The sequence below is a fragment of the Electrona antarctica genome, assembly GCF_951216825.1.
Source record: "Electrona antarctica genome assembly, chromosome: 5".
NCBI classification, from domain to species: Eukaryota; Metazoa; Chordata; class Actinopteri; order Myctophiformes; family Myctophidae; genus Electrona; species Electrona antarctica.
The window spans coordinates 47,676,484-47,691,310 of record NC_136810.1 but is presented as its reverse complement, the minus strand read 5'-3'; the positions used below and the strand labels follow the sequence as shown (position 1 = coordinate 47,691,310).

The 14,827-nt window shown below is 40.5% G+C and overlaps 1 protein-coding gene across 3 annotated transcripts in view; it reads right to left on the bottom strand.

Annotated features, from left to right (window-relative positions):
- The window catches only part of ric8a (RIC8 guanine nucleotide exchange factor A), a 19,976-nt gene extending 8,897 nt beyond the window's left edge, over positions 1-11,079 (bottom strand). For 2 of the 3 annotated variants that reach the window (XM_079500878.1, XM_079500879.1), the window contains exons 1-3: positions 10,809-11,079; positions 5,882-5,929; positions 1,138-1,348 (exon numbers count right to left, since the gene is read on the bottom strand). In XM_079500878.1, the coding sequence (XP_079357004.1) occupies positions 1,138-1,348; positions 5,882-5,929; positions 10,809-10,898 (349 nt within the window). In that variant the 5' untranslated portion in view covers positions 10,899-11,079. The remainder of the gene's footprint in view (positions 1-1,137; positions 1,349-5,881; positions 5,930-10,808) is intronic. The other variant, XM_079500880.1, reaches the window with a different exon arrangement.
- Between the last annotated feature and the right edge of the window lie 3,748 nt (positions 11,080-14,827).

Sequence of the window (14,827 nt, the reverse complement as noted above, 5' to 3'; positions counted from 1 at the left end):
AAAAACATTCTGATCTGGGCCATTGATTAATACGTTCCATTTCCATTTTCAGCAGAATTTCATGTATCCACAATTCTGCTTCACGGCCATTACTTCTTTTTTTTTAATAATATTTTTATCCCACAATTTTGTAACCCATTTCTCACCCCTGTGTCAATTATCTAATGTGATCCTGGGCTCTAGACACCCTCCGCCAACCTGGGGAGAGCAACGGACTTGAACTCATGCTTCCAGGGGAGTTTCCCTGGGCATCGGTGTGTGAATGTGTGCGTGAATGGGTGAATGTAATGCACAATCTCTGTAAAGAGCCTTGGATAAAGGCGCTATATAAATTCACCATTTAACTTGGCCTTCAGTTTTGTTGTTTTGACCACAGACAGAGCAGCTCCATTGTAGCAGTCGGTGATTATTATGAACCTTTAGTCAAAGGCAGTGTTAGTACAGATCATAGATTAGATTATGTTCACTTGGTATCCTAGGTAACGGTTTAATTACCAGGTTTGATATTTACCTGGTATCCTAGTTTCTCTTTGCACTCGACCATAACTTCCGTTCCCTCGCAAACCACAAACCAAGCCAGAAATCCTGTTGTAGTCATGTAATTTACTCCTGCATCACCCGAGTGCCTAATCTTTATTTTTATTTTCTCTTTAACCGACATTATGAATTATAAAGTTGAGTTGTGTTTTATTATTTGATTATTGATTGATTTAGAGGAATTTTAGACAAGGAGGGCTGAGCCTGAGACAAGAACATATAGCCTATCACAAGCTCTCCCGTTGGCAGTGTTGTATTGGTGATTTTATCTTTGGGGGGGACGCTATTTTAATTAATAACGTCACAACACGCACGTCGCTTAACACGGTAACACCTACAGTACACTACAGGAGTTAGCAAGTAACCCAATGGACCCTTGATATGCATACAGGCTTATTCCTATGTTAATTAATTCACACTGGTCTGACACTCGGCAGCCTTTGTAAACTTTTGTTGAGGTGTGAATTTGTTTTTAATCGATGCATGTGTGTGCGCGTCGGCTCCTGAAAAATCTTTTTTTGGGGGGGGGGGGGGGGGTATTTAAGTGATGATGGGTGATATTTAAGTCATCAATGACGATGCCTTGTCTTCACGAATTACCTTGCACTCCCCCTGGCTGATTGTGGGTGGCTGCAGTATTGACCACCGCAATACCAGCGTAGCGGGAAAGGGTAGCCATGGCCGAGCGGGTGACGAATGGTTGCAGTGAGTGTTTGTCTCTGGAGAGGATGCGTACGGTCTCTAAACAGGCCAGCTGACAGGAAGGCTGCAGCTCTCTGTTCAGGAAGCCAAGAACCAGCTCCCCCAGATGCTGCACAGGGGGACAATATCTGATTAAGACTCATTAGCACTAGTACATTAATTTGATATGATCTAAGACACACAGACACGCACGCACGCACTCACGCAGGCACGCACACACACCGCATTTTCAAATGTCACAGAAGTCCTTCATATTTCACGGACAGCACACGGGCTAGACGGGCATAGTATCAATCTACTGTATATCATTCTAATTTATTGCCGCACAGGTGTTATTAATTTGGTATAAAACCCTTCTTCAGAGTGCGGTTTACAAGGCCATACACCGTAAAATCATCAGTGTTCATTTTAACTCAGAGAATGCAAATGAAACCAAATCGGTCCATTTTGTACAATCTCAAAGACGTACTGACAAATTCTTTCCTGCTTTTTATGGTGTGGTGTGTGTGTGTGTGTGTGTGTGTGTGTGTGTGTGTGTGTGTGTGTGTGTGTGTGTGTGTGTGTGTGTGTGTGTTAGAATGAATATTAAATATGATCTCAATACTGAATCAAGCAATTTAAAAACTGTCTGGGGTGCACTCAAAAGCCTAAGTAGTAAGTAGACATTAAAAACTGTCTGGGGTGCACTCAAAAGCCTAAGTAGTAAGTAGACATTAAAATGACCCCATAAGTATTTTAAAGTGAAAAAATGAAAAAGAAAAAACCCTATTTATTTATTTGACAGACAATGCTCATTAATCATGTACATTTATGTAAATGGGCCAGCGTTAGTCCCTGAGCAGGCCCTAAAAAGTGATGATAAAACTATCCATATAAAACACATCCAATACAATACAAGGACAAATAAACATGGTACAGGGGACAGAACAACCACAGTGTTATGTGAGAAGTGACTATAAGCAGATTAAGCACTATTGCTACAGAAAATATTTTAGAAAAATATGCAGCATAAAGCAATGTACTGTACGTACAGGACAAAGACACATCGTATAGGGTTGGCCTAATGCTGCGTTCAGACGGGAAGATGCAAAGATACAGTCTACCATTCATTGTCAATGGAAGCCAGTGAAGTGAGGCTACAAAGCAAATCCGACGTTTGAAGCCGATACAAAAGATACAAAGATACAAAGCTAGAAATGGAAGTTGAGCTGGGTTCAACTTCCAGATGCAAAGATACAAAACTACAACTGTAGCTCCGATATCGGATGCACGCTTGATGACCGTGTTGAGCAACACACAATGACAAAGCAACAAATATGCTATGAATCTTTGTATCTTTGCCCGTGTGAACGCAGCGTCTAAGTGTGTGCCTGCCTGCCTCATAGAAGTGAACCAGGATGCCTCCAGATGTAGGCCTGTACTTGTCTTCCCCAAGACAATAAATTACATTTCTACCAGAAACCAGAACTTAAAGAGCATTAGCCATTGCAATTAATCACGGTCACAGGCATAGGATAGAGACAACACGCATGTATTTGTTATTATCAAGCAGCTGTTGCACACGCCCATGCACACGCACACACGCACACACGCACCCACTCACAAATGCCTACAAACCGCCATTCTGTTTTAGTCCTCTTCTTTTTTATTAGTCATTTTCCTAAAAAAGTCCTTTAATAAAGTTAAAAATCAGTACCATATAATGTTTTTTAATGAATACAATATTTTCCCCACAATCTGTATGGTAGAGTATTTGAATACAAAGCCAAGTGATACTGTACGTCTAGTTTTAGGTTATGGTGGTGATGGTTATTATGGTGGTGATCTTGTATATTAATTTAACTCTGGCTTGATCTAATAAATATATGTGTCTTCTAATTTCATCTTGTTGAAATTGTGATCATTTGCAGCCTGCAAACACTGTGGTCTTCTAAGCTGTCTTGCATAAGACTTCCCTATAGGCTGTGTGTACATGTGTGCTCTGTGGGGTCAGCGGGCTGTGTCTTACATAATGATAACATGCAGTGACAGACAACTAACTAACTAAGCCTCAGCTTAGTTGTCTGTCTTTGCACCTTCCTGGGCATGAGACTCTCAGCTCTGACCTTTGGTTGACCTTTTGCCTCTGAATGTTAAGGTCTGATTCATACTGTGTCATATTACAGTGTCTTTATCCTACAGTGTTTGTGCGAGCTTATATAGAGCATCGCAGTCCCGCCCCCTTTCATGACGACGACAGACCTGGAAAAGCATTTCCCAATATGCATTTCTCCCATAGATGTTTCAATGTATTTAAAGACCTTTTAAGCCTCACACTCTATATCCAAATGGTGTTGCTTAAATTTGGGAAGTAATTAGCAAAGTTGCTAATTCTAATTGGTAAAATCGTCTGCTAGAATTTGAACTTAGAACTGCATGGCAAACAACTTGGCAAAAATGACATGGTTTTTGCCAAGTTATAAACAAGTTATAACAAAAGTTATAAACCAGCAGCGACGGCATAGCGAGACATCAGTAGACCCTGGCGCTGGGTGGTCTCCAATACTGGTAATACTGGCCCTCGATGGATGAATATTACTATCATAAGTACTGATTGAATTATCAGTATTGTTTTTGAAGTGATATACTGTATGTATGACGATAAAAGATTTAATTAGGCCTACTGTGTGTTGTGTGTGTGTGTGTGTGTGTGTGTCAGGATCTGCCTTCCGTGTGTTGTGTTATGGTGTTCTTGAATCTTATTTTGAAGTGATGCTTTTGTGTTTCCTGTCCTCCTTTTGTAGTAGTTTCCTGCCTTGTCTCACTTTCCCTGATTTTTGATTCTTTGTTTCACCTGTGTCTTGTTTTCCCAAGCCAATCCTTGTGTTGATTTGATTTGAGTGAATCTTGTGCCTATTTAAACCCTGTGTTCGGTTGTGTTCTCTGTTGGATTATTGTATTGTCATATAAACCTGAGTTCCAAGTCTGTTTGTTTGATGGTGTTGCTCTCCTGCAAACTTCTGTTAAAATAAATTTCCACTTGATTCTGACTTCCTCGCATTTGGGGCCTACTTGGATTACATCCTGACTGTGTGTGTGTGTGTGTGTGTGTGTGTGTGTGTGTGTCAAACAATGATAAAACATGAATGTATTCATGCATTGATCCTTCCATCAAATTGCTAATGCTTTCTTGGAAAGATGTTATTATTTCAGTTCTATCAAGAACATCTTTCACTACCGATGATAGATTACTATCACAAACTGATTCACTTTTTAACCAATAATATATATACTTGAAACAATACATATATTTGAAATTTAATTTAGTCTGATGCGTTTTTTTAAGTTGTTAATTTTGAACTGATTGATTAGAAAGTGAATTGATCCTATTTCTACTGACAGAAGCCCAGAGCGTAGTTTACTGTATGTCTCCATTTACTTTAATACAAGTAGAGCCAGACAAACCCTTATTGGCTAATACTGTAATAATAAGAATAATGGTAAACTCAATAAACTTGAGTTTTGATTTTAGCAGAGGCCACACCAAAATTACCATCCCCCTCCTGTACACCAGTCCTAATATTTTGCTATAGCGAATTAGCTATTCAGATCATACATAACTCCCCAGTCATCAGATTGTACTGGGTAGTGAGTGTGACACTGTATGTGGGGCATTCATTTTTACGAAAAAACATAAAAAGTTGAAATATGGATATACAAGGTTTCTGCCTGACAATATGATGCAGCAGTATATCTTCTCCCCGGGTTCCATTATCTGACCTACATATTGTGCACAGTATACTGTATATTCTCTCATAGTGCATTTATCCACACAATGTCCACATTTCGCAGAGAAATACACAGAAAGTTTTTTTCCCCAATGGGATTTTATGTTCTAAATCAGCAACGTCAACGTGGACCTTTAACATTTGTAAAACCTTGTTGCTTTATTCATTGTGGTGTGTTTATTCATTGTGGTGTGGTCTCTTACTCGTGAATAAAATTGGCCAAATAACCAATAAGGACAACCATTTGTTAAGATAGACTGTGGGCTCTGTTTCTAGTCTAGTCTACAGTGTTCTACAACACAGGACTGCCAGCTTGTCAAACCGATACCTCTTGAAATTGCCCTTCCTAAAGCCCCGAGCATGCAGACACAGGGAGAGAAAGAGAATACAGAGAGAGAAAAATAGTTAAATAAGTGAGCATTCTATTTCATTATGTTACGTGTAAAGTTATTGTAGGTAAGGCATTTATCCTACATTATTGTAGGACATCCAAGCCTCCCCACATATGTACTGTACTGCTGTCAGTATCAGTAAAACATTTTTTTCAAAATTGTCATGGTAGGCCTATGTGAAACACAGATTTGACTTGAGCATGTTGCTAGATAAATATAATTGTAGTATCTTAGTATAATAGAACTGTGTGGACGTAGGTTTCGTAAAAAATTACTTCTGTGTCTTATTCAATGCTGAACTAACGCTGACAGCCGCAGCATAGTATTAAAGGTCAATAATAATGGTGGTCCTTTACAGAATAATAAAACATCATCTTTTTTTTCTGACCGACCATCATAGCAAGCATCCATCCACCCATCCATCCATCCATCCATAAATCCATTCATCATTAAATGTCTGAAAGTGAAGAACGTTATCAATACCTGTCTGTAAGCCGACTGGTCTGTGCTGAATGTGAAGCATTGGCTCTTCTGCAGATTGGAAGGTGAAGTGCGGGTGGGGGTGGATGGGTGACAAAATAAGATGAGCAAGAAAAAGGAGAAGTGAGGTAAAAGAAAATGGAAGGAGGAATTGAGGAGAGAGGAGAAGAGGAATGCAGTAGGGCAGGGAACAAAGGTAAACTGTTAGAAACCAGGAGGATGTGACAATGACTGTGGTCATAAAGTAAAAGTAGCCTAATATATTTATTACAGCATACAGAAATACATACACACACCTAGCATACAATCTGAGAACCAATCGTCAAAAAAAGAAAGGAAAATAATCACACCCGTGTGAAGTGAGGGGTGCTCTTATCATCATACATCATCATACATCATCTCATTCCGGCCAATCACAAATTCACAATTTGCGTCTTCACCTTCGTCTTCAATGTTTGTGTTTACACAAACAGTCAAAGCTGGCCATTCATTGTCAATGGCATTCAATGTTTGTGTTAAGAAAATATTTGTGTTTACACAAAGCCTCAAAGCTGGACATGGGAGGCGCTCTCTTTTCCTTTGAATTTGAACTAGTTCGACTAGTCAACAGTCTGTCTCGTGAGACTACCTAGTCCTAGCATATAATAATAAGACATTGTTGTTCCAGAATTATGCCATGACGCTTCTGTCATACTTGGGGGTCATCACCTTTCAAAAGAGATTCAAAACGGTTCTAATGGAAAATGGGCATTTCAATAATCCAAGACTCTCAAGTTCAAAAAGAGTCTGGATAAAAAAAGTCACACAAACTGAATGCTCCCAATTATAGTTTATTCATTTGATACCGATGAAGTAAACTACATTTGGGAGCATTCATTTGGTGTGCAGACTCTTTTATATTCTCATAATCTAAGACTCAACATATTGTGTATATTATAAGAACAGATGTTCTTATGCAGATATTAAACCATGCATGCACTGCAGACAGGACATGCCACGCTTATAGTGTCTCTCTGTGATCTGGGAGCTCTTTAGAAAAGGCTTTGAGTGAGCCATGACAACGCTATTTGTGCATCAAAGTAACTAATCCTATTGCCGCCAGGCTCAATTCACACACACACACACACACACACACACACACACACACACACACACACACACACACACACACACACACACACACACACACACACACACACACACACACACACACACACACACACACACACACACACACACACACACACACACACACACACACACACACACACACACACAGGTCTAATATTATTTAACTTAATTTGTTCTGTTAAGCTCAGTAATTATAATTTTTCTATACTTGTTGAAGCACATTTTAACCATGGTTAATGGTTAACAAATTAATATTCGTAAACAACTGTGCACAGTTGTTTACAAATATTAATTTGTCAGTTATCCATCTGCTATCATCAATGTCATGTACGGTATGTTACTGTAATAAAGGATTAAATGCGTCATGTAGATCCAGAAAACAAATAGAGTTCCTAGTTTCCCACACATTGGATGTTATCAAAAGTTGGATATTAGTGGAAGATAACATTTTCATGTGCTTTTAAGTGCTGATGGCCAGATAACCATGAGCAGGCTCCCAATGTCATCCACACAGACTTCTACAAAAGACAAAAGTCTAAAAAACTATCAAATATAACCAAACTGATTGAACCATTGCATGGAAAACACTTCACAAATTATGCGAGTGAAAGGGATACGGGTTAGGGTGGGTTACTAGTAGCTACATTTCGATTTTATAGGCGATGTGGCCTCGCTGCTATAGAGCACCGAAGTCCTGACGTCACTGCCCTCTACTATCAGTAGAGGGCGCCAGTCCCATGGTTCGTGTATTTTTTTATAAGCATTGTACTCTCCATAGGGGGATTTTAGATCGCCTCATATAAGAACTGTGTTTGAAAAATAAACCGATCACCCGGGCCTTTTCAATCATATGGATATGAAGCATCGACTGAAGGTGGAAATGTACAAATATACCCAAAGAGTAACAAAATAAGCGTTAGAAACGAGCCAAACAACCCAGAGACTACATTTCCGGGTAGGCTGCTTCTGCCCGCAGCCCGTCGCACAACGTTAATTACGTTTATTTTTATTTTTATTTGATTGATATATAATGTATCGTGGTTAGTACGAGTCGAGTCACCACCAGCTGAGCTTACGTCAACGAGGAATCTCAGGAACGCAATATGTTGACAGCTGGGCGTGACGTATATGCTCAGCGACATTGCATTCATATGTAGTTTCAAGGCTTTTGCGGTCACATTAATTCCATTTTCTCTAGAAACTGGCTGTATCAAATATGAATGGACATCATTAACGACGCACAGCCACTCCCCTGACAGAAACGCCGGGGTGGTCGGTTTATTTTTCAAACACAGTTCTTATATGAAGCGACATAAAATCGCCCTATGGAGATTTCAATACAAATAAAAAAATACACGAACCTGTGTGTTGGTGCCCTCTACTGAAAGTGACGTCAGACTGGTGCTCTATAGGCCTATTTGTCACAATGTTAGAGGTTTTAGTTTAGTTTTTATCAGTTTCAAGGAAAGTTTGCGTGCGCGCAGCCGTGCGCGCACGCACGCACGTACGCACGCACGCACGCACGTGTGTGTGTGTGTGTGTGTGTGTGTGTGTGTGCGTGCGCGAGCACGAGCACACACAAATACATTTTAAATCAACTAACTGTAAGTTGGTTTTGGTGAATACATTTTTGAATATTAGTTAATATCCCTATAATGTCTGTGATCTTAAATACATTTCATGTATTCCAAATACACAGCCATAGATCGGTCCTATCCGTGCACAGCTAGCAGACTGACCTGGTCAGCATTTAATCTTGCATTTGGAATAAATTAAATGTATTATGGCCAGTAGCCGTTTAAAATAAATAAAGTGACATATACAGTAGGTTAGTTTTTCCCATTGAAAGAAACAAGCTACAGAATAACACAAGGTTTGGTTGTCCTGAAACGGAATGGTGGACAACAATATTGGAAAGGTGATTATTAGGAAAGCCAGACAATAATGTCAGACAATATTGTTGGCTGCTAGGAGCATCACAGAAAAAGTGAAACAAAAAAAAGGAATTTTAATGCACTTAATTGTCCGGAAAGATTTATTAGTTGTCCCAGACAACAAGACAAGCCTTAATGTCAAGCCCTGTAGGCTGTAAATGTTAAAATGAAGAAAATGCCAGCACTCATTAAATGTCCTTTTCACATGATTCTTCATTTCATCCTGTATTTTCGAGCCTTGCACCTAGAAGGATTTTGTTCTAACCTGGAGTGCTGCGGGTTGTCTGCTTCGGCAGTACTTTTAAATGTAAAAAACCTACTACATGGATTGGGCCTTTCTGGACTTTCTGGCCTTGACAGCTCATAAATGAACAGAAAAGTCCTATCTGATTGCATTAAACAACGTTAAACTCACTTTGCCACTCGATTTGTCACTCACTTTATGCATGCGCATACCCTCTATAGTCATAATTCTGTGTACAGAAAAGAGACCGAGTAGCCTAGGCTAGTGGTGCTCATATAGTGGGGTCCAGCAGGGAGGGACCCACAGGGATCCTTGAGTGGGTTCCCAGCTAATGATTTGACCAAATGGACCATTACAGGTAGCCTATAAGTAGCGGTTCCCAAACTATTTGGCCCCCCTGGCCCTGTTACCTCCCGACCTAGCTGGCGCACCCCCCCAGTACAGATGGAAAGGAAATATATGAACATATTTTTTTATATGCAACATATAGCCTATTATGTGACATATTATTATTATTCGAAATTGACGGCCTACATTTTGTTTTGAGATGAATCTACTAAAGAAACACCATAAAAGGTATAGTAGGCGTGTGTTTGTTGGTACAATTTAACAGACAGGTGGAAATAAATATTTGCTGAGTTAAGACAAGAGTAAACCTAGCCCTGCTCGGGACCCCCCGGTTGAGCTCGTTCAAAAGAGCTCAACCGGGGGGTCCCGAGCGGGGCTAGAGTAAACCCAGAGGTGGAAAAAGTACTCAAATGTTTTACTTTATATATCAATACTGCAATGTAGAAATACTCAAGTTTCTAAATGTATGCAAATCATTTTAAATGTATATAGGGCTGAAGTGGTTCATATATGTTTTGTAATAATAATCAAAATCTAGTAACTCCAAACTTTTCAAATAATTGTAGTGGATTTTACTGGTAGCCTACAAAAGTACATCTGAGATGTAGTGGGGTTAGAAGGAAAAGTATAAAAAATTGGAAATACTCCAGTGACGTAAAAGTACCTAAAAATTGTATAAAGAGGAATACCACTCATTTTCAACATTTTACTATGTCATTAATATACCTTAGAGCTGTTGTGTGGAAATAATTAAAAACAATCCCCCCCATTCTGTGTTTCCTGGAACTGGAGGTCTGAAAAAAATCATTAACATGGTGAAGTACATCTTGATGACATCATCAAGATGTACTTCACCATTTTGTACATAAAGTAAAATGTTGAAAATGAGTGGAATTCCTCTTTAAGTAGGTCTACAGTGCTTGAGTAAATGTACTTAGTTACTTTACTACAGTCTAGTGTCCTACTACTATGGTTAAGACAGAACCAACCGACCTATATAATTCAGAATCTGATTATATGCACATTGCATATTTCAAAATCACATGCTTAATTTAGGCTTAATCAAATTCATTCTTCTTCATTAAACAGAATGGAGAATGTACTATACTTCTCCTGAAATCAGGCCTATAATATTGGAACATGGTGACACTACATACAAGGATTCATATTAAATATAATTGTATACGATAGTGCTTTTTCAATATATTTTTACAGTAATTGAAATGGCAACGGATCTACGTGATGGATGACACAGTGGTGATGTTTTTTTTACCTCCTTGTTATAAGACTGTAGGGCGATCAAAGCAGCGTCTTGGTCCCCTGTCTCCATTTGGTCTATGATGGCATTTAAATCCATTTTCATCGCTGTTGTTATAGTGTCCCTCTTTCCCTCAATAATGTAAAACACGGCACAGGCAATGGAGACACACGCACTGACTGTCGATGTATGTACTAGTCTGTATGCTCTCCTCCTGTGTGATCCTTGAAACTCTCAAGCTGCTGTAGTAGGGATGATGCGATTAGCGGAGAGGATTTGTGCAGAGGCTTACCTACCGAACCGCAAAGCACTATGGGACATGTAGTTATTATTACCACGCTGCTTCATCACACACATCCATGATCCATTCACATCTGCTTCACGCTTACTATCGCTTAGGCAGCGCTTCACGTGGTACAAGCGAGGCCGAGGGCGCAAGTTAACTTCCTTCAAAGTAGCCTACAACCTACACGAAACGAAAGGTAAACACATTAAGGTTCTGTAAATGTTTAGGCTTACGCCAAACCTTTCAGGCTTTCAGCATTAAAATGTGTTGTATGCAGTTGAGTGAACTGTGTACATTTCTGTCAATCTGCCAATGAGGGGCCAACACAGGTGTTGTTGAGCGAAATTAACGTAGGCTAAATTAATGTTATGTCGTCATCACATCAGTATAAGTTTATTTTAAAATAATACAATTGTGAATTTGTGATGACCATTTATTTTATGCTTGACAGCTTGGGAAGGAAAACGCTGGGATGCCGGTCCAGATGACTCCTGAATGTACTAGAGAAGCTTATGGACTCCGAAGCCCATCTGCATCCTGCAGAAGCCCTCTGCATCACAGACAGGTGGGTGACAGCATGTTACTGTAAACATAAGTGGAAGTTTCAGTACAAGTGAATGTCAGGTCTGTGTGCTTGGCTATCAGTATTTTCCAGTGGGTTCCCGGGACAGTTATCTGACAATATTTGGATCTATAGAGAGTTTTGTGTTTAGGTAAATTTGCAATGTTTCTGAGTCCTGAGACCTCCAGGGGTCAAAATTAGGGCTCGTCCGGGATTTGAACCCGGGACCTCTCGCACCCTAAGCGAGAATCATACCCCTAGACCAACGAGCCTGTATTTTTCAGTGCTGCAGTTGAATGGATTCCTCCCTTTGTCCTGCAAATGAGCTCCTTCAGTACTTGAGTGAATCTGTTTGGGGTGTGTCCTTGCTATCAGTATTTGCCAGTGGGTCTATTATCTGACAATATTGGGATCTAGAGAGTTTTGTGTTTTGTAAATTTGCAATGTTTTTGACCCCTGAGACCTCCAGGGGTCAAAATTGGGGCTCGTCTGGGATTTGAACCCACGACCTCTCGCACCCTAAGTGAGAATCATACCCCTAGACCTAGATCAGTACTGCAGTTGAACTTGGGGTTTCTCCCTTGTCCTTTCTGCAAATGAGCTCCTACAACCTAACTAACCTCGCGCCACCAGGCTGGTCTGTGTTACTAAATCGATGTGTGAACTGGTCTAGAGCGAATGGTAATTTACGTCATGTTGTAGTCACTGATTTGTACTCATCAGGCAGGAAACCACAACCGGAATAAGAACTACCCAAAATAATTCCCTGTAATCATAATTTTAGGGCCTAAAAAAAAAAAAAAAAAGTTTCCCTGTGGGATAACAATTTAACAAACGTACAGACGCAAAATAGTCTCTGGAAAGTACACTCACATTTATATTTAAAAAATGAGTGAAACTACAACCGCATCAAGGATTTTATTGGGTAGGCCCTAAAATTATGATCGCGGGAATTATTTTGGGTACTTCTGGCTTGTGGTTTCTGATGCGGTGCCTGATGACTACAAATCAGTGACTACATCCGCTCCTGACCGGATCATAAACCCTAAAAGGAATGCCAGTACAACCTACATGAAACGAAAGGTAAACACATTAAGGTTCTCTGAATGTTTAGGCTTACATCAAACCTTTTAATATAAGTTTATTTTAAAAGAATCCAATTGTGATGGCCATTATGCTTGACTGTTGACAGTGTGGGAAGGAAAACGCTGGGGTGCTGCCGTGCTGGTCCTGAAAGTTCAGAAGATTATGGCCTCAGGCTCAGAACTCAGAAGCCCATCTGCATCACTGCAGAAGCCCTCTGCATCACAGACAGGTGGGTGACAGCATGTTACTGTAAAGTTTACAGTAACATGTTTACAGTGTAAACATACTGTAAGTTGAAGTTTCAGTACAAGTGAATGTCAGGTCTGTGTGCTTGCTATCAGTATTTTCCAGTGGGTTCCCGGGACAGTTATCTGACAATATTTGGATCTATAGAGAGTTTATTGTTTAGGTCAATACATTTGCAATGTTTCTGAGTCCTGAGACCTCCAGGGGTCAAAATTAGGGCTCGTCCGGGATTTGAACCCGGGACCTCTCGCACCCTAAGCGAGAATCATACCCCTAGACCAACGAGCCTGTTTTTTTCAGTACTGCAGTTGAATGGATTCCTCCCTTGTCCTTTCTGCAAATGAGCTCCTACAATTAACCTCGTGCCACCAGGCTTTCTACCTCGGAGGAAAGCCTGGTCTGTGTTACTGTTACTAAATCGCTGTGTGAACTGGTCTAGAGCGGCTGGTAATTTACGTCATGTTGAAGTCACTGGTTTGTACTCATCAGGCAGGAAACCACAACCGGAATAAGAACTACCCAAAATAATTCCCTGTAATCATAATTTTAGGGCCTAACCAATAAAATAGAACTTTTCTGTGGGATAACAAAGTTATAACAAATTATGATCGCGGGAATTATTTTGGGTACTTCCGGCTTGTGGTTTCCTGTCTGATGACTACAAATCAGTGACTACAACATGACGAAAGTTACCATCCGCTCCTGACCGGATCATAAACCCTAAAAGGAATGCCAGTACAACCTACATGAAACGAAAGGTCTTGAGCCTAATTGCCCCCGCCGGTGGGGGCAGTGGCTGTCCACCTCTGAACAGCGCTCAGCGTGTCAATCGAGACCCAATTGGTCTCCGGTTCCAACTCCGATGTTGCGGATTTTCCCCCTGGACCCCCCTGGGGTTTAAGAGGTTAAGGTTCTCTGAATGTTTAGGCTTACGTCAAACCTTTTAGCATTAAAATGTGTTGTGTGATGTTGAGTGATGTAAATTTCTCTCCCGAAGGTAAGCCTGTTTCTGGATGTCACACAAGTGATGCCATTGCCTGCCAATTAAGTACCAACAGGTGTTGTTGCGTGTAATTAACGTAAATGAATGTTATGTCGTCATCACATCGAATATAAGTTTATTTTAAAAGAATCCAATTGTGATGGCCATCATGGCCATCATGCTTGACTGTTGACAGTGTAGGAAGGAAAACGCTGGGGTGCTGCCGTGCTGGTCCTGAAAGTTCAGAAGCTTATGGCCTCAGGCTCAGAACTCAGAAGCCCATCTGCATCACTGCAGAAGCCCTCTGCATCACAGACAGGTGGGTGACAGCATGTTACTGTAAAGTTTACAGTAACATGTTTACGGTGTAAACATAAGTAGAAGTTTCAGTACAAGTGAATGTCAGGTCTGTGTGCTTGCTATCAGTTTTTTCCAGTGGGTTCCCGGGACAGTTATCTGACAATATTTGGATCTATAGAGAGTTTTGTGTTTAGGTAAATTTGCAATGTTTCTGAGCCCTGAGACCTCCAGGGGTCAAAATTAGGGCTCGTCCGGGATTTGAACCCGGGACCTCTCGCACCCTAAGCGAGAATCATACCCCTAGACCAACGAGCCTGTTTTTTTCAGTACTGCAGTTGAATGGATTCCTCCCTTTGTCCTGCAAATGAGCTCCTGCAACTAACCTCACGCCACCAGGCTTTCCACCTCGCTGTGTGCACTGGTCTGGAGCGGATGGTAATTTACGTCATGTTTTAGTCACTGGTTTGTAGTCATCAGGCAGGAAACCACAACCGGAATAAGAACTACCCAAAATAATTCCCTTTAATCATAATTTTAGGGCCTAACCAATAAAATATAATTTCCCTGTGGGA